Below are 18,118 nucleotides of genomic sequence, written 5' to 3' on the forward strand. Positions count from 1 at the left end.
TTAGAACCCAAGGGGAGATTCCATCTGGGCCTATAGCCTTCGTCACGTCCAACTCTAGTAAACACTTCCTTACTTCCCCACTGGTAATCTCAAACTCTTCCAGTGGTTCCTGGTTAGCTATTCCCTCACTTACCTCTGGAATTTCTCCTTGTTCTAAGGTGAAGACCTCCTGGAATTTCTTATTCAATTCCTCACACACTTCCTTGTCATTTGTAGTGAATCCTTCCGCCCCTATCCTTAATCTCATAACCTGTTCCTTTACTGTTGTTTTTCTCCTAATGTGGCTATGCAACAATTTAGGCTGAGTCTTTGCCTTGCTTGCGATGTCATTTTCGTATTGTCTTTCTGCCTCTCTTCTCATCCTGACATATTCATGTGCGTGTGTGCGTGTGTGTGTGTGCGTGTGTGTGTGCGTGCGTGCGTGCGCGTGTGTGCGTGTGTGTGCGTGTGCGTGTGTGTGCGTGGCCAAGCTAAGGTCTGCCATGGCCCACAGTACGCGTCGTGGGACCTGGCCTTCCACACCGTGGCCCTGGCGCTGGTCGACCCCCACATGGCCAAGGATCAGCTGCTGCTCTTCCTCCGGGAGTGGTACATGCACCCCAACGGTCAGATACCAGGTGGGTCACCCCTCCACCAGGTGGGCCACCCCTCCACCAGGTGGGTCACCCCTCCACCAGGTGGGCCACCCCTCCACCAGGTGGGCCACCCCTCCACCAGGTGGGTCACCCCTCCACCAGGTGGGCCACCCCTCCACCAGGTGGGTAATTTACAAACTAGATATTATATTCAATAAGATAAACTAATATGATAAATTTATGATAATTGTTGTAGCAATTAATTATTTAATGAATTATATTGAAGAATTATATCTGGATGATGTTTATCTATATAAATAAAAATGGAAATGTTCGTTTGTTCAAAATTGCTAATATACGAAAGTTCTTCATCGATTGCTTTAACATTTTCACACAACGTTCAATTAGCATCTGAGCAGGTTTTTATATACATACTATATAGCTGTCACGTATGTGACGGGGAGTTTTTTTTTAACTGTTTTTCATGTCTTTTTTATGTGAAGGAAGTCTTCGAAGCCTCCTGCTTTTGGGATTGCTTTGAAATTTTGACAGAACGTTGCATTCAAATAGGCATGTGTTTTTATATACCTACTATGTACAAGCCTCACCTGTGACATGAAAAAACATGTTTTTTTGTGTAACTGGGCCATCTGTTGGGCGTAAGAGCAACACATGTGGTAATCTCCGAAAGTTCCTCACCGATTGCTTTGAAATTTTGACACAAAGTTCCAATCGCATACGCGTGTGTTTTTATATACCTACTATATCGATGACACATATGACTGGTAAAAAACATGCTATTTTTTTAAAAACAGTGCCATCTGTTGCACGTAGTAGCAACACACGCTATACTAATTATGTTACGATTCCATTTCAATGTTTCCGATTACATTGATAAATTGAATTTTCATAGATTTCGATTTATTTTCATTTTGATTTAAATGTTTTGTATGACATTGCATTGGAATTGAGCTGTGGTGTTAACGATATCGTTCATTTCGTGTGTATAGTTTATTTTTTATTATTCCAATGTTTTCCATTTCGTTTTTTAACTGTGTTTCTTGTATATCAGTGACGGGAACATCAGATCATATGATGTTCCCGATTTTCTCTGATAGGGACATAAGATCATTTGGGAAGGCATCGGACGAGGGAGTGGGGAATGGTGGGGAGGACGAGGCAACGGGGGAGTGGAAGTTGGTGGGGAGGACGAGGCAACGGGGGAGTGGGAGTTGGTGGGGAGGACGAGGCAACGGGGGAGTGGGAGTTGGTGGGGAGGACGAGGGGATGGTGGGGACGAGGGGAATGGAGAATTATGGGGAGGACAAGGGGACGGTGGAGTGGGGAATAGTGGGGAGGAGGGGACAGGGAAATGGAGATTTTTGGGGAGGACAAAGTGACAGGGGAGATGGGGATGGTAGGGGAGGACGAGAGGACGGGTAGGGGGGGGGAGGTAGAGAGGACGAGGCAACGGGGGAGTGGGAGTTGGTGGGGAGGACTGGGAGACAGGGAAGGTTGCTGTGGCTCAGCAACACACATGCGTTGCTGAGCCACAGCAACGCATGGCCGGGTACAGCTAGTGTGTGTGTGAGTGTGTGTGTGAGTGTGTGTGTGTGTGTGTGTGTGTGTGTGTGAGTGTGTGAGTGTGTGAGTGTGTGTGTGTGTGTGTGTGTGTGTGTGTGTGAGTGTGTGTGTGTGTGTGTGTGTGTGTGTGAGTGAGTGTGTGTGTGTACTCACCTAATTGTACTCACCTAATTGTGCTTGCGGGGGTTGAGCTCTGGCTCTTTGGTCCCGCCTCTCAACCGTCAATCAACTGGTGTACAGATTCCTGAGCCTATTGGGCTCTATCATATCTACATTTGAAACTGTGTATGGAGTCAGCCTCCACCACATCACTTCCTAATGCATTCCATTTACTAACTACTCTAACACCGAAAAAGTTCTTTCTAACGTCTCTGTGGCTCATTTGGGTACTCAGCTTCCACCTGTGTCCCCTTGTTCGCGTCCCACCAGTGTTGAATAGTTTATCTTGTTTACCCGGTCGATTCCCCTGAGGATTTTGTAGGTTGTGATCATGTCCCCCCTTACTCTTCTGTCTTCCAGTGTCGTAAGGTGCATTTCCCGCAGCCTTTCCTCATAACTCATGCCTCTTAGTTCTGGGACTAGTCTAGTAGCATACCTTTGGACTTTTTCCAGCTTCGTCTTGTGCTTGACAAGGTACGGGCTCCATGCTGGGGCCGCATACTCCAGGATTGGTCTTACATATGTGGTGTACAAGATTCTGAATGATTCCTTACACAGGTTCCTGAACGCCGTTCTGATGTTAGCCAGCCTCGCATATGCCGCAGACGTTATTCTCTTTATGTGGGCTTCAGGAGACAGGTTTGGTGTGATATCAACTCCTAGATCTTTCTCTCTGTCTGTTTCATTAAGTACTTCATCTCCTATTCTGTATCCTGTGCCTGGCCTCCTGTTTCCACTGCCTAGTTTCATTACTTTGCATTTACTCGGGTTGAACTTCAACAGCCATTTGTTGGACCATTCACTCAGTCTATCCAGGTCATCTTGTAGCCTCCTACTATCATCCTCTGTTTCAATCCTCCTCATAATTTTTGCATCGTCGGCAAACATTGAGAGGAACGAATCTATACCCTCTGGGAGATCATTTACATATACCAGAAACAGTATAGGTCCAAGGACTGACCCCTGCGGGACTCCACTTGTAACGTCTCGCCAATCTGAGACCTCACCCCTCACACAGACTCGTTGTCTCCTGTTGCTTAGGTACTCCTCTATCCACCGGAGTACCTTCCCTCTCACTCCAGCCTGCATCTCCAACTTTCGCACTAGCCTCTTGTGTGGCACTGTATCAAAGGCTTTCTGACAATCCAAAAATATGCAGTCTGCCCACCCTTCTCTTTCTTGCCTTATTTTTGTTGCCTGGTCGTAGAATTCAAGTAACCCTGTGAGGCAGGACCTGCCATCCCTGAACCCATGTTGATGCTGTGTTACAAAGTTCCTTCGCTCCAGATGCTCCACTAGTTTTTTTCGCACAATCTTCTCCATCAGCTTGCATTGTATGCAGGTTAGGGACACTGGCCTGTAGTTCAGTGCCTCCTGTCTATCCCCTTTCTTGTATATCGGGACTACGTTAGCTGCTTTCCAAATATCTGGCAGTTTCCCTGTTGCCAGTGATTTGTTATACACTATGGAGAGTGGTAGGCTCAGTTCTCTTGCTCCTTCCTTTAGAACCCAAGGGGAGATTCCATCTGGGCCTATAGCCTTCGTCACGTCCAACTCTAGTAAACACTTCCTTACTTCCCCACTGGTAATCTCAAACTCTTCCAGTGGTTTCTGGTTAGCTATTCCCTCACTTACCTCTGGAATTTCTCCTTGCTCTAAGGTGAAGACCTCCTGGAATTTCTTATTCAATTCCTCACACACTTCCTTGTCATTTGTAGTGAATCCTTCCGCCCCTATCCTTAATCTCATAACCTGTTCCTTTACTGTTGTTTTTCTCCTAATGTGGCTATGCAACAATTTAGGCTGAGTCTTTGCCTTGCTTGCGATGTCATTTTCGTATTGTCTTTCTGCCTCTCTTCTCATCCTGACATATTCATTCCCGGCATTCTGGTATCTTTCTCTGCTCTCCAGGGTCCTGTTATTCCTATAGTTTCTCCATGCCCTTTTACTTTGCTGCTTAGCTAGCCTACATCTTTGATTAAACCATGGGTTTCTCAGTTGCTCAGTAGTGTAAAGTACGCCTACGACCGTGCGCAGCACCTGAGCAGGTGAGCTCATTAAGCCCCCCTGCTCAGGTGAGCACAGGGGCATAGTCACAATGGGGTCTGGGGGGGATTCCCCAAGTGTTTTGGCGTGTGTCGTCGCGTGGTGTATGGGTGCGCGAGCCTTTGACCGAGGGTTATGTTTGGAGTGGTTGTGGTATGTGGTATGTGGTTGGTATGCGGTCATATAGGGAGAAGGAGGAGGAGGAGGAGGAGGAGGGGAAGAGGAGAAGATGAATATGTTTGAGTATGTGGCCTATAGTTAATCCTGAGTATAGATAGATTGGAGTATGTTGAGGGAAGGAGAGCAGAGTCTTAAGATGGGTATAGGAGTAGGTAGGTTATGTTGTGGAGGGAGGGGGAGCCGTAGCTGAAAGGGAGGAGATCAGGTTCTTAAGATGTGGGGGGAGAAGGAGGGGAAAGTGAGGGGAACAGATGGGTTTGTGTGACAGTATATGTAAACAAAGGAGCGTTTAACTTTTTCTCAGCCACTGCAGCTTCCATGTATCTACTTCCTGCCTGGACATACGGCGGCCTCCGTATTATAAAAGTGTTCCTGGTTAAGTGGGCATCCTAGGGACATCCAACATGACAGTTTACTATCCAGGGTTAACAGAGATAGTGCCCTGTGCACGAGATCGGTGCACTGTGCACTGCAATGAGCCATTCAAGTCAGCTGTGGGAGAATCTTGAGTGATCATACTCTCACAGTTATAAATAACATTAAATTTGTAGGATAATTATTAAATATATCTGTAGGATAAGAAATGCATTTCATAAATTTATGCAAGAATTGGACAGAAATAAAGTCAATCAGTTGCTGGGATATGGTTAAGATGATAGTGCAAGTGTTAAGGCGAGTCCCAGTACACGTGGACTCATCTTCATTAATCTCACCCCCTCCCCGCTCAGCTCGTTGTCGCCGTGTGGGGGCTTAGTGGGCGGCTGCCGGAGTGTGATGCTCCTTGGGACGGTCCTCTGTCCTTTTCTAGCCTTGTGCTCCTGCTGCCGTCCTCTCCAATTCTGCTGGGCATCTTTTCCTTTTCCTTCTGTTTCGTTTTTCTCCCCCCTCTTCTCCTATCTGCTTGCCGTTTCCTACCGACCTTTTGCTCGTTCTGGTTCTTCCCTTGGACTTCTTCTATTTTGACGCCCGGGTGCTTGAGGAGGCATACTCATGCACCCGTAGAACTGCAGTACCCGACGTCGAGAGCAAGGGGAACCTTTTATTGTCAATCCCCACTTCGTCACTGAACCCGATCTCGACGGACTGTCGGTTTCTTAAGGTGGCGTTTGTGGGGCGTATACTCGCGACGCACCCCTAGGAGGCCCCGACAAGATCGGCGATAGCTTCTTGTTGGGTGTCCTGCCTCTAATTGTGGCTCCATGGTGGGTGTGGGGGCACATTCGTGAGTGAATTCTTTCTTTCGTCAAGATGATTACCCCTGCTTCGGCTTCTTCTGGTTTACCTTCTCAGGCTCGTGGGGTGGGCGACCAAGCCCCCGAGTCGGTCCGTATTGGAAGACCGGGCTCTGTAGCCTCCGCTGCATTGGGCCCCGACCTTGCTCCTCCTTTGGCCTCTCTGACTCCTTCCTCTGGCTCCCCTCCCTCCTCTGTGGTTGGGTCGAGCCCCAAGCCCCCAGTGGTGACTACCTCGTCCCCTGGCGTGGCTCCTTCTCTAGTTGTAACTACTGCGCCTTTTAACCCCTCTCTCTCTGGGGGTTCTCACCGCCGTCTTCGTCACGGCCGCCCTCGCTCGATTCCTTCCAGTTCTGCTACCTATCAAGCCTTGTTTGGTCCCGCTTCGTGGGCCAAATATTTTGATCTCCTCCCTCTTGATTCTGCGCCTCCTGACGATTTCTCCCTCCATCGACATCTCATTGATTCCGTGGATGCCTCCATTACTTTCAACCCCACTCGTCTCGGTACACGTGTCGTTGCTGCTCCTTCTCAGGATGCTGCTTCCCGCTTGGCTGCCTTATCCTGCCTTGGCGAGACCCCCGTTCGGGTCTCGAAGAACGTTCAGTTGAATGCCAGTGTTGGCACTATTTTGCTCCCGCCCCATGTTGCGACCGGTGTTCGGGACCTACGCGACTGCCACGACGATATTCGACATATCCTCGCTGCCCAGGGCCATTCTATTCTCCAGGTGGACACGTTTACTCGTCCCCCTCGTGGTAGTCGCCGTCAACCCCTCCGGGTTGTGAAGATTACCTTTGATGGTAGGACCCTTCCACCCTCTGTCATTCTTGCTGGTGCCAGGTGCTCTGTCCAGGAGTACATTCCTTCTCCTCGGCTCTGCAACAAGTGCTGGAGGTTTGGGCATGGTGCCCTCCGCTGCTCCGGGACTGTCTCTCTCTGTCCTTTGTGTGGTGGCGAAGGTCACTCTAAGTCGGAGTGCGCTTCTCCCCAGGCTCGTTGCCTCAACTGCGGTGAGGCCCATCCTACCTTCTCCCGTGCGTGTGTCCATTACAAGCTTGAGGCAGCCGTCCTCAACTTGAAGCACCGGGAGCGTTTATCTTTTCCTGAGGCGAGGCGCCAGGTTCGCCGGCTCCCGCCTTATGCTAATATCTCTTATGCTCGCGTGTTGCGCTCTTCCTCTCCTCGTCCTTCCCGCCTTCCTCAGACTCACAACCGTTTCCAGGCCTTGGACCCTGATGCGCCCACTGCCCCCTCCTCTGTCCCTTTGGGTTCTCTCCCGAAGGATCCTCCTCCTGGTCCTCTGTCTGGGGTTCCCCTTCCTTCTACCCGGTCTGTCGTGTCTTCTGTGTCTCCTTCCTCGTCCCCCTCCGATCCTCCTTCCCATCCTCTTCCTCCATCTATCGGCTCTCCCCGCCGCCTGTCGGTGCGGGCGGATGTCCATCGCTCTCCTAACGGCCGTCGTGTGTGCTCTCGTTCGGCTTCTCCTGTTGAGACACTGGAATCCGTTGCCCGGTACGTAGTTGCTGGGACACCGGTCTCTTTAAGTCAGAAGCGTAAGCCTGGCTCCTCTCCTTCCTCTTCCCCGGCGGGTAAGAAGGCTTCGCTTTCTTCCTCAGCTCCTCCTTCTGGCTCTGTTGCTCCTTCCCCTCCCGTTTCAGTGCTTGCGCCCCCTGTTCCTGCTATGGAGGTTTCTTTGGCCCCTGCTTCCCTTTCGGTTGCTGCTCTTGCTGGGGTGCGCTCCTCTCTTTCTACTCCCCCTCTTCCTGCTGCTGTCCTTGACTGCTCCTCTCCGTTGTCTCCTCCTCCTCCTCCTCCTCCGGACCCTGCCCGCCCACCTCTGATCTGTTCTCCCGTTTCCTTCCCTCCGTCTTTGCTCAGTTTACCCATGCCCCCTAACCCTGACTTTGCTGACCCTGATCCCGACCCTGATATTCTTTAACGTGCTCTGTTGGTCTTTCGCCTTTGTTTCTTCCTTGTTCTCTGTTTTTGTCCTTTCTCTTCTCGTCGTTGTCCATTCTTCAATGGAACGTTCGAGGTTATTACGCCAATTTCCTCGAACTCCAACTTCTGGTTTCGCGGTTTTCGCCCCTTTGTGTCTGTCTCCAGGAGCCGATGCTTGGTGCTCGTCCTGGTCGTTTTCGTGGCTATTCCTTTCTCTCCCCCCCCCCAGCCATTGCTGGGGCTTCTAATTCTTCTGCTCTCTTGATTCGGGCTGATGTTCCCTTTGTTCCTTTACTTTTTCCTTCGCCTCTCCATTGTTCTGCTGCTCGTATCTTTGTGGGGAAATGGTACACAGTTTGTTCCATTTATCTCCCCCCGAGTGTCCCGCTCTCTCTTCCTGATTTGAAACACCTCCTAGACTCCTTGCCGGAGCCTGTGCTCCTGCTGGGTGACTTCAATTGTCGTCATTCTCTTTGGGGTGACGTTCTGACGAATACCCGGGGTCGCCTCCTTGAGCCGTTTCTCCTCTCTTCTTCCCTGTCTCTTCTGAATTCTGGTGAGCCCACTCATTTGGACTCTCGAACTCGCACCCTTTCTTGTCTTGATCTTTCTCTCTGCTCTTCTTCTCTTTACTTAGATTTCACATGGCAGGTTCTTGATGACCTCCATGGAAGTGATCATTTCCCCATCCTTGTTTCCTTTTTCTCTTTTCGCCCTTCCCTCTCTTTCCCTAGGTGGCAGTTTGCTAAGGCGGACTGGACCCTATTTTCCCTCAGTGCTACTCTCTCTGACCTCTCCCTTCTGCCCCTCTCTCGCGCTCTCCTCCTTTTTCATGACACTGTCTTCGACGCTGCCCTCCGCTCTATTCCTCGCTCTTCCTCTCGGGGTCCACGGAAGTGCGTTCCCTGGTGGAATGCGGACTGTGCTCGGGCTGTCCGCTGTAAGCGTGCAGCCTGGAAGAAGCACCGCCGTAGGCAGACGACCGATTCTTTTCTTTTCTTTCGGAAAGCGAGTGCGGTGGCCCGTAGGGCCATCCGTACGGCTAAACGTGAATGTTGGGCATCTTATGTCTCGACAATTACGTCCGAAACCCCTCTGGCCCAGATCTGGAAGCGTATCCGCAAGATAGCGGGTAAGTTCGTTCCCGATGTTTCACCGGTCCTTCACCTCCATGATACTCTTGTGGCGGACCCGTTGCAGGTCGCTTCCGAACTGGGTTCCCACTTTTCTTCTGTTAGCTCTGGTCTTCATCTTCCCCAATCTTTCCTTCTTCGTAAACCTGTCCTTGAGTCTCGTCCTTTAGATTTCTGCACTCATCTTCAGCTTCCCTATAATGATCCCTTCTCTCTCTCTGAACTTCGTTCTGCCCTGGCCCTCTGCGGTTCTACGGCGGCGGGCTCCGATGGTATTCATTATGAGATGCTTCGCCATCTCCCTCCGAGCACGTCTCAGTATTTACTGAGTCTGTATAATCGGATCTGGGAGTCGTCGTCAGTCCCTGAGGACTGGCTCGATGCCGTTGTCCTCCCTGTTCGCAAACCGGGGTCTCTGGGTACTTCCCCTAAGGACTTTCGCCCTATTGCTCTCACAAGTTGTGTCTGCAAACTCTTTGAACGTATGGTTAACGTTCGTCTGATGTGGTTCCTGGAACACCATCACCTCCTCTCCCCTTCTCAATTTGGTTTCCGCAAGTGCCGCAGCACGACAGATGTCCTGGTGAACTTGGAGGTCTATGTACGTACTGCTTTTGCTGCGAAGACCTCCGTTGTTGCCGTCCTTTTTGACCTAGAAAAGGCTTACGACACCACTTGGCGTTATCATATCCTATCTCAACTTCATTCTTTTGGCCTTCGTGGTCATCTCCCTCTCTTTCTCCGCAGCTTCCTCTCTCGTCGTTCCTTTCGGGTGCGCCTTGGTACCGCTCTCTCTCCCTCTTTTCAGCAATACGAAGGTGTGCCCCAGGGTAGTGTTCTGAGCACTACTCTTTTTCTGGTTGCCCTCAATGGTCTTCTTTCCTCTCTTCCTTCTGGTGTCTTCTCCGCTCTCTATGTCGATGATCTTACCCTTTGTTGTCAGGGTGATGATTCGTCTCTCCTTCAACGCCGGCTTCAACTTGCGATTGATGCCGTGTCGTCTTGGGCCACAGGTCATGGCTTCAAGTTCTCTACTTCTAAGACTTGTGCCATGACTTTTACGCGGAAACGGGTTGTTCTTCGTCCCTCTTTGTCACTTTATGGTCATCCCCTTGAATACAAAAATTCCGCGAAGCTTTTGGGGTTATTCCTTGACACTCGTTTGTCTTGGTCTCCCCATATCTCTTACCTCCGTGTTGAGTGCTCTAAGTCCCTTACCCTCCTTCGGGTCTTGTCCCATACTTCTTGGGGGGCAGATAGGCGCACTCTCCTTGCTTTACATTCCTCTCTCGTCCTGTCTAAGCTCGATTATGGTTGCCCTGCTTACTCGTCTGCTTCTCCTTCTACTCTTCGCCGTCTTGATGCTTTGCACCATACTGGGTTGCGCCTCAGTTCTGGTGCCTTTCGTTCGACTCCCGTCCTTAGCTTGTATGTTGACACTGGCTTCCTGTCTCTCCAGGACCGCCGTGATCGCTACTGTCTTCGCTATCTTGCGCGTTCCTTGCAACATCCTTCCTCTCGTCTCTGTCGTGCTTTAACTTTTACCCCTCCTGCGGTTCCTGTTCCTCTTCACCACCTCCCTCTTTCTGTCCGGTTATCTCGCCTGCAGGATTCTCTTTCCGTTCGTATTTCTGATGTTTCTCCTCGTGTTGTTCCTTCTTTGCCCCCGTGGAGGGTCCCTCTTCCGCGGTTTTGTACATCCTTGACTCGTATCACTAAAGCTTTTACCCCTCCTACAGTTCTAAAACGCCTTTTCCTCGAGCACTTTTCTTCTCACTCCCGCTCCGTTTCTGTCTTCACCGATGGGTCTAAGTCAGCGGACGGTGTTGGCTACTCTGTTGTTTTTCCTGATCGCACTTATATGTGTCACTTGCCTCCGGAGACTAGCATCTTTACAGCGGAACTTTATGCTATTCTCTATGCTCTTCGTCTCCTGCTTTCTCGTTGTCAGTCTTCCTTTGTGGTTGTTGTTGACTCTCGTAGTGCCCTCATGGCTCTCGGGTGCTTTAATCCAGTTCATCCGGTAGTTGTCGAGATCCAGCATTGGCTGTTTCTCGTTCACAGTAAATTTAAGTCGGTTGAGTTTTGTTGGGTTCCCAGCCATATTGGCGTGTCTTTAAATGAGCGTGCGGATGCTGCCGCTAAGGAAGCTGTCCGCTCTTGTCCCATCTCTCGTAAAGGCATTCCGTATTCCGACTTTTACCCGGTTATCCATTCCTCAGTCCTTACCCGTTGGCAGGCTTCTTGGTTGTCTGTTACTGGTAACAAGCTACGTACTCTTAAATGTTGTGTTTCCTCGTGGCCGTCCTCCTTCCACCGTAACCGGCGGTGGGAAACAGCTCTAGCGAGGTTGCGTATTGGCCATACTCGCTTAACCCATGGTCACTTTATGGAGCGCCGCCCTGCTCCTTATTGTCCTAGTTGCATTGTCCCTCTTACGATCGTGCATGTCCTTCTTGAATGTCCTGACTTCCAGGACGAGCGTGTGTCTTGCTTTCCGACCGCCCCTCGCGGTCACCTGTCCCTCGATAGAATTCTTGGTGACTCGGATACTTTTGATATCGTTCGCCTTATGCGTTTTTGTTCTCGTATTGGCATCCTTGGTGATATTTAGCGCCCTCTGATTATTTTGCGTATTTGATGGTGCTACATAGCCTTCCCGGTTTGGTGCCTTCTTTTGATAATTACTTACTTACTTTTTAATTAAATAAGTTCTCATACCTTCTAGATCCTTTAGGATTACATGTACAGAGTGACGTAGGCACATGGGGCCCTGTGACGTATGTGATCATGTGGTCATCATGGATGGAGGATCTAGATGGAGAATTTGATATGATGAACGATCTAATAGATCAATTGATGAAGGATTTGATAGATTCTGATATGGTGTATTAGATGGAAGATAAAGATTGTTATGATTTAGTAGATAATATATTTCTTATATATATATATATATATATATATATATATATATATATATATATATATATATATGAGTGATGGAAAAAAGAAGTGTAGGTGTTCAGCAGTCCTCCCAATGGTTGGTGTCAATGCCTATCACATTTAAGAAAAAAAAAGATGACTGCGTAGCTGTTGTGTCCTGTGGCAAAGTAAGGCAAACAACCAAACCAAATGGTATGAACAATGAAACTTTAATTGAATTGAAAATAAATTATGAATAAGACAATTCCTTGGCTATGTACAGTGCACACTAACAAGATTATAAAATAAAAAATTAACATAAAATAATATAGTGGTGACGTTACTCTAAAATGAATAAAGACAAAATGAAATTAACAGGTGCTGAGAATAAAGTGCTGGCTGAGAACATCCACTAATAGACAGAGCGTATATCAGATGGTTGTTTCAGCTTGAGAGCACAGGATATTCTAACTCCAATGGCTGGTGCAGGCCCAGACATCGGCTAGGTAGATGGCGCTGAGGTGCAGAGGTACAGTGGTGCAGACGTTGTGTCACCAATCAGAAGCGGGCTTGCTGGAAATGGTAGTTTGGTGATCGGCGACGAGGGAGGGGGAAAGTGGAGAGCGAGTGTGTGATACGTTTGTGCTTGGCAAAACGTATTTGACTAAATATGTACTACACTTGCTTGTAGTATCTAGATGTTGTAGAAGTACTGAAGTAACATGACGATAGGAAAGAGCACGCCAAATCTCTCTTGAAGGAGATTATCGTAACAATATATATATATATATATATATATATATATTTATTTAGATGCTTGCTGAAATCAACACTAGAAAAAGCCCTCGATCTTTCCATCAGCGACTCACAGTGGAAACAGGCCTCCCTTCCTGTCAGACTCGGGGGCCTTGGCATGCGCACAGCAACACAAATTGCTGTACCAGCGTTCCTGTCCTCTTCAGTGGTATCTGACAACTTTGTGAAGGAAATCCTACCTGAGCACCTAGTTCAACAGGCAGGGGTACATGATCCCAGCTTCACAGACTGCACAACCAAATGGGTCTCTCTCGCAGGACCAGCACCCAAACCACCGCCTTCTGAAGCCCATAAGCAATCCAGCTGGGATCGCCCCGTTGCCGACCAAGAAGGTGCGACTTTGTTAGAGGCTGCGACAACACTACATAGCACTGCCCGACTTAGAGCTGTAGCAGCTCCCCATGCAGGTGATTTCCTATTGGCAACCCCAATGTCAGCAACCGGCACCCGTCTCACACCGCAGACCCTCCGAATTGCCGTGGCTCTCCGCCTCGCTGCCCCAATCCACACCGAATACAGGTGTATTTGCGGCGAGGCAGAAGCCGACAGGTACGGACGGCATGGCCTTCTCTGCCAAAGGACAGGAGGATGGCAAGCAAGACACGGCGAGGTCAGTGACATTATTAAGAGAAGCCTTACCACAGCCGGTTGTCCAGCAGAGAGAGAGCCCCGTTATCTAATGTCCCTCAACTCTGATGAGCCTGTCGGTCGCCCAGACGGAATCACGGTGAACCCCTGGAAGAATGGTAGACAGTTGGTGTGGGACTACACTTGCGTTTCAACTTTAGCCAATACCTATGTTGACTTCAGTGCTACACAGGCAGGTGGTGCTGCCAATCACCGGGAAGTGGCCAAGTCACGTAAATACAGAGACCTTGAGCACCACTACAATTTTGTCCCCATTGCCTCAGAGACACTTGGTGCCTGTGGTAAAAGTGCTGGTAGCTTTTTGAAGGAGTTGGGGTCTAAGCTAATCGAAACAACTAGAGACCCTAGAGCTGCCAGTTTTCTTTTTCAGCGCCTTAATGTGGCAATCCAGAGAGGAAATGCTCACTGCATCCATGTTTCCTGCCCGCCATCTGAGGAGCTGAAGGAGCTATATAACTTGTGACAAGCAGCCTTGTACCCTGCATGTAATCAATATTGTAACTTTTTTGTGTAATAACATTTTCAAATAAAGTTAGATAAATATACACACATACCAAAAGAATAGGGGTGGTTATCTTGAGATAATTTCGGGGCTTTTTAGTGTCCCCGCGGCCCGGTCCTCGACCAGGCCTCCACCCCTAGAAAGCAGCCCGTGACAGCAGACTAACACCCAGGTGCCTATTTACTGCTAGGTAATAGGGGCATAGGGTGAAAGAAACTCTGTCCATTGTTTCTCGCCGGCGCCCGGGATCGAACCCGGGACCACAGGATCACAATACCAGCATGCTGTCCGCTCGGCCGACCGGCTGTAGGAGAAGAAAATGTCAGTGTTCAGTGAGGATCCACAAGTCTTCTCTGAGTACTCTTTATTTTCTTCTCCGGGGCCATGAGTCCCTACACTTGCACCAGAGGTGGTACCTCTGGTGCAAGTGTATGTCTGGTACATACATACTTATATATATATGTGTGTGTGTGTGTGTGTGTGTGTGTGTGTGTGTGTGTGTGTGTGTGTGTGTGTGTGTGTGTGTGTGTGTGTATGTATGTATGTATGTATGTATGTATGTGTGTAAATCACGAAAATTAACACGTGATGAAAAATGTGACAGTGTCAGACCACGGAGGAAAAATTTAAACAGGAATTTCCTTAAGTACTTTCGTAAATTAATACATCTTCAGAAGAAATGAATTATTTACAAGTTGATAATGATGAAGATTAAGCCACCCAAAAGGTGGCACGGGCATGAATAGCCCGTAAGTGGTGGCCCTTTTGAGCCATTACCAGTATCAAGAGCTGATACTGGAGATCTGTGGAGGTGCGACTGCACCCTGCGTGACGGGAGATGTCTCCCGGACCAAATGGTGACCAGATGGTGATTTACAAGTTAAGTATTGGACAAATATATAGGCAGGAGAGAGAGGTGAAGTGAGGTAAGGTACAATAAAAAATGAATGGTAATTAGGTGGATACAAATAAGAGCCGCATAAGAACTGCAGAAGGCCTATTGGCCCATGCGAGGCAGGTCCCATTTATAACTACCAATAGGCCCACACATGGATAATAATAGCATGAGATAGTAAATATTTACAATGAATTAGTGAGACAAATGTGTATCAATGATTCTACTCAAATCGCCCTCTAATTGATCTATCAAAAATGGATCTAAGTTATATAAACCACTGCTAATGTTCAAATTGCATTCTTTTGTAATCTGTATTAAAGCAGATTCAATTATGTTCCTGTTATAAGTGCTTCTACAAATCGTTATTGAAGAAGTCATCTCCCAATCAATTTGTCAGCAATGTCAGGAAATGCTCACCAAATTCATTGGGAGACGGCTTCTTCAGTAACGAATTGCAGAAGTTCTTATGGTGCTGCTGGGGTCTGGTGTGTTGACTGTGAGGCATCCCGGAGCTAACGCTGCACCTCTCTGCGGCCCACAGCTTACGAGTTCGCGCTGGGAGACGTGAACCCGCCCGTGCACGCCTGGGCCGTCATGACCGTGTACCGCGGGAGTGCTGGCAGGGGCCGGCGAGACACCAGGTTCCTGGCCAGGGCCTTCCTCAAGCTCTCCCTCAACTTTACCTGGTGGGTACACCTGTCTTGTCTCTCTCGCCTAAACGTAAATGATCAAGTCTAAGTCAGACATTGTTGTGTCTTGCTGTTACTGCTGTATACACACAAACCTGTATACACACTGGTGTGTGTGTGTACAGCAGTAACAGGTGTGTGTGTGTGTGTATATAGCAGTAACAGGTGTGTGTGTGTACACAGCAGTAACAGGTGTGTGTGTATACAGCAGTAACAGGTGTGTGTGTGTACACAGCAGTAACAGGTGTGTGTGTGTATACAGCAGTAACAGGTGTGTGTGTGTATATAGCAGTAACAGGTGTGTGTGTGTACACAGCAGTAACAGGTGTGTGTGTATACAGCAGTAACAGGTGTGTGTGTGTACACAGCAGTAACAGGTGTGTGTGTGTATACAGCAGTAACAGGTGTGTGTGTGTATACAGCAGTAACAGGTGTGTGTGTGTACACAGCAGTAACAGGTGTGTGTGCGTGTATACAGCACTAACAGGTGTGTGTGTGTGTATACAGCAGTAACAGGTGTGTGTGTATACAGCAGTAACAGGTGTGTGTGTATACAGCAGTAACAGGTGTGTGTGTATACAGCAGTAACAGGTGTGTGTGTGTGTGTGTGTACAGCAGTAACAGGTGTGTGTGTATACAGCAGTAACAGGTGTGTGTGTATACAGCAGTAACAGGTGTGTGTGTATACAACAGTAACACGTGTTTGTATACACAGCAGTAACAGGTGTGTGTGTATACAGCAGTAACAGGTGTGGGTGTAAACAGTAGTAACAGGTGTGTGTGTGTGTACACAGCAGTAACAGGTGTGTGTGTATACAGCAGTAACAGGTGTGTGTGTGTACAGCAGTAAGAGGTGTGTGTGTGTGTGTATACAGCAGTAACAGGTGTGTGTATACAGCAGTAACAGGTGTATGTATACAGCAGTAACAGGTGTGTATATACAGCAGTAACAGGTGTGTGTATACAGCAGTAACAGGTGTGTGTATACAGCAACAGGTGTATGTATATAGCAGTAACAGGTGTGTGTGTATACAGCAGTAACAGGTGTGTGTACACAGTAGTAACATGTGTGTGTACACAGCAGTAACAGGTGTGTGTGCGTGTATACAGCAGTACCAGGTGTGTGTGGGTGTGTATACAGCAGTAACATGTGTGTGTGTGTACACAGCAGTAACAGGTGTGTGTGTGTGTGTGTACACAGCAGTAACAGGTGTGTGTGTGTGTGTGTGTATACAGCAGTAACAGGTGTGTGTGTATACAGCAGTAACAGGTGTGTGTGAGTATACAGCAGTAACAGGTGTGTGTGTATACAGCAGTAACAGGTGTGTGTGTGTGTACACAGCAGTAACAGGTGTGTGTGTGTACACAGCAGTAACAGGTGTGTGTGTGTACACAGCAGTAACAGGTGTGTGTGTACACAGCAGTAACAGGTGTGTGTGTACACAGCAGTAACAGGTGTGTGTGTGTACACAATAGTAACAGGTGTGTGTGTATATACAGCAGTAACAGGTGTGTGTGGACACAGCAGTAACAGGTGTGTGTGTGTGTGTATACAGCAGTATCAGGTGTATGTGTATACAGCAGTAACAGGTGTGTGTGCGTGTGTGTGTTTACACAGCAGTAACAGGTGTGTGTGTGTGTGTACACAGCCGTAACAGGTGTGTGTGTACACAGCAGTAACAGGTGTGTGTGTACACAGCAGTAACAGGTGTGTGTGTGTGTGTACACAGCAGTAACAGGTGTGTGTTTGTGTATACAGCAGTAACAGGTGTGTGTGTGTGTGTGTATACAGCAGTAACAGGTGTGTGTGTGTGTACACAACAGTAACAGGTGTGTGTGTGTGTACACAGCAGTAACAGGTGTGTGTGTGTACACAGCAGTAACAAGTGTGTGTGTACACAGCAGTAACAGGTGTGTGTGTGTACACAGCAGTAACAGGTGTGTGTGTGTACAGCAGTAACAGGTGTGTGTGTGTACAGCAGTAACAGGTGTGTGTGTGTGTATACAGCAGTAGCAGTTGTGTGTGTGTACACAGCAGTAACAGGTGTGTGTGTACACAGCAGTAACAGGTGTGTGTGTGTATACAGCAGTAACAGGTGTGTGTGTATACAGCAGTAACAGGTGTGTGTGTGTGTACACAACAGTAACAGGTGTGTGTGTGTGTACACAGCAGTAACAGGTGTGTGTGTACACAGCAGTAACAGGTGTGTGTGTGTACAGCAGTAACAGGTGTGTGTGTGTACAGCAGTAACAGGTGTGTGTGTGTATACAGCAGTAACAGTTGTGTGTGTGTACACAGCAGTAACAGGTGTGTGTGTACACAGCAGTAACAGGTGTGTGTGTGTGTACACAGCAGTAACAGGTGTGTGTGTGTGTACACAGCAGTAACAGGTGTGTGTGTGTGTACACAGCAGTAACAGGTGTGTGTGTGTGTACACAGCAGTAACAGGTGTGTGTGTGTGTACACAGCAGTAACAGGTGTGTGTGTACACAGCAGTAACAGGTGTGTGTGTACACAGCAGTAACAGGTGTGTGTGTGTGTACACAGCAGTAACAGGTGTGTGTGTGTGTACACAGCAGTAACAGGTGTGTGTGTGTGTACACAGCAGTAACAGGTGTGTGTGTGTGTACACAGCAGTAACAGGTGTGTGTGCGTGTATACAGCACTAACAGGTGTGTGTGTGTGTATACAGCAGTAACAGGTGTGTGTGTATACAGCAGTAACAGGTGTGTGTGTATACAGCAGTAACAGGTGTGTGTGTATACAGCAGTAACAGGTGTGTGTGTGTG

General features: G+C 48.4%; 1 protein-coding gene across 1 annotated transcript in view; it reads left to right on the top strand.

Annotated features, from left to right (window-relative positions):
• Positions 1-18,118, top strand: part of LOC123753351 (uncharacterized) — a gene marked incomplete in the record, with an annotated part of 352,004 nt that overhangs the window by 192,655 nt on the left and 141,231 nt on the right. Inside the window, 2 exon segments of the mRNA XM_069326285.1 lie at positions 494-617; positions 15,181-15,325. Coding sequence (XP_069182386.1) covers positions 494-617; positions 15,181-15,325 — 269 coding nt within the window.

Source organism: Procambarus clarkii, chromosome 2 (assembly GCF_040958095.1).
Source record: "Procambarus clarkii isolate CNS0578487 chromosome 2, FALCON_Pclarkii_2.0, whole genome shotgun sequence".
NCBI classification, from domain to species: Eukaryota; Metazoa; Arthropoda; class Malacostraca; order Decapoda; family Cambaridae; genus Procambarus; species Procambarus clarkii.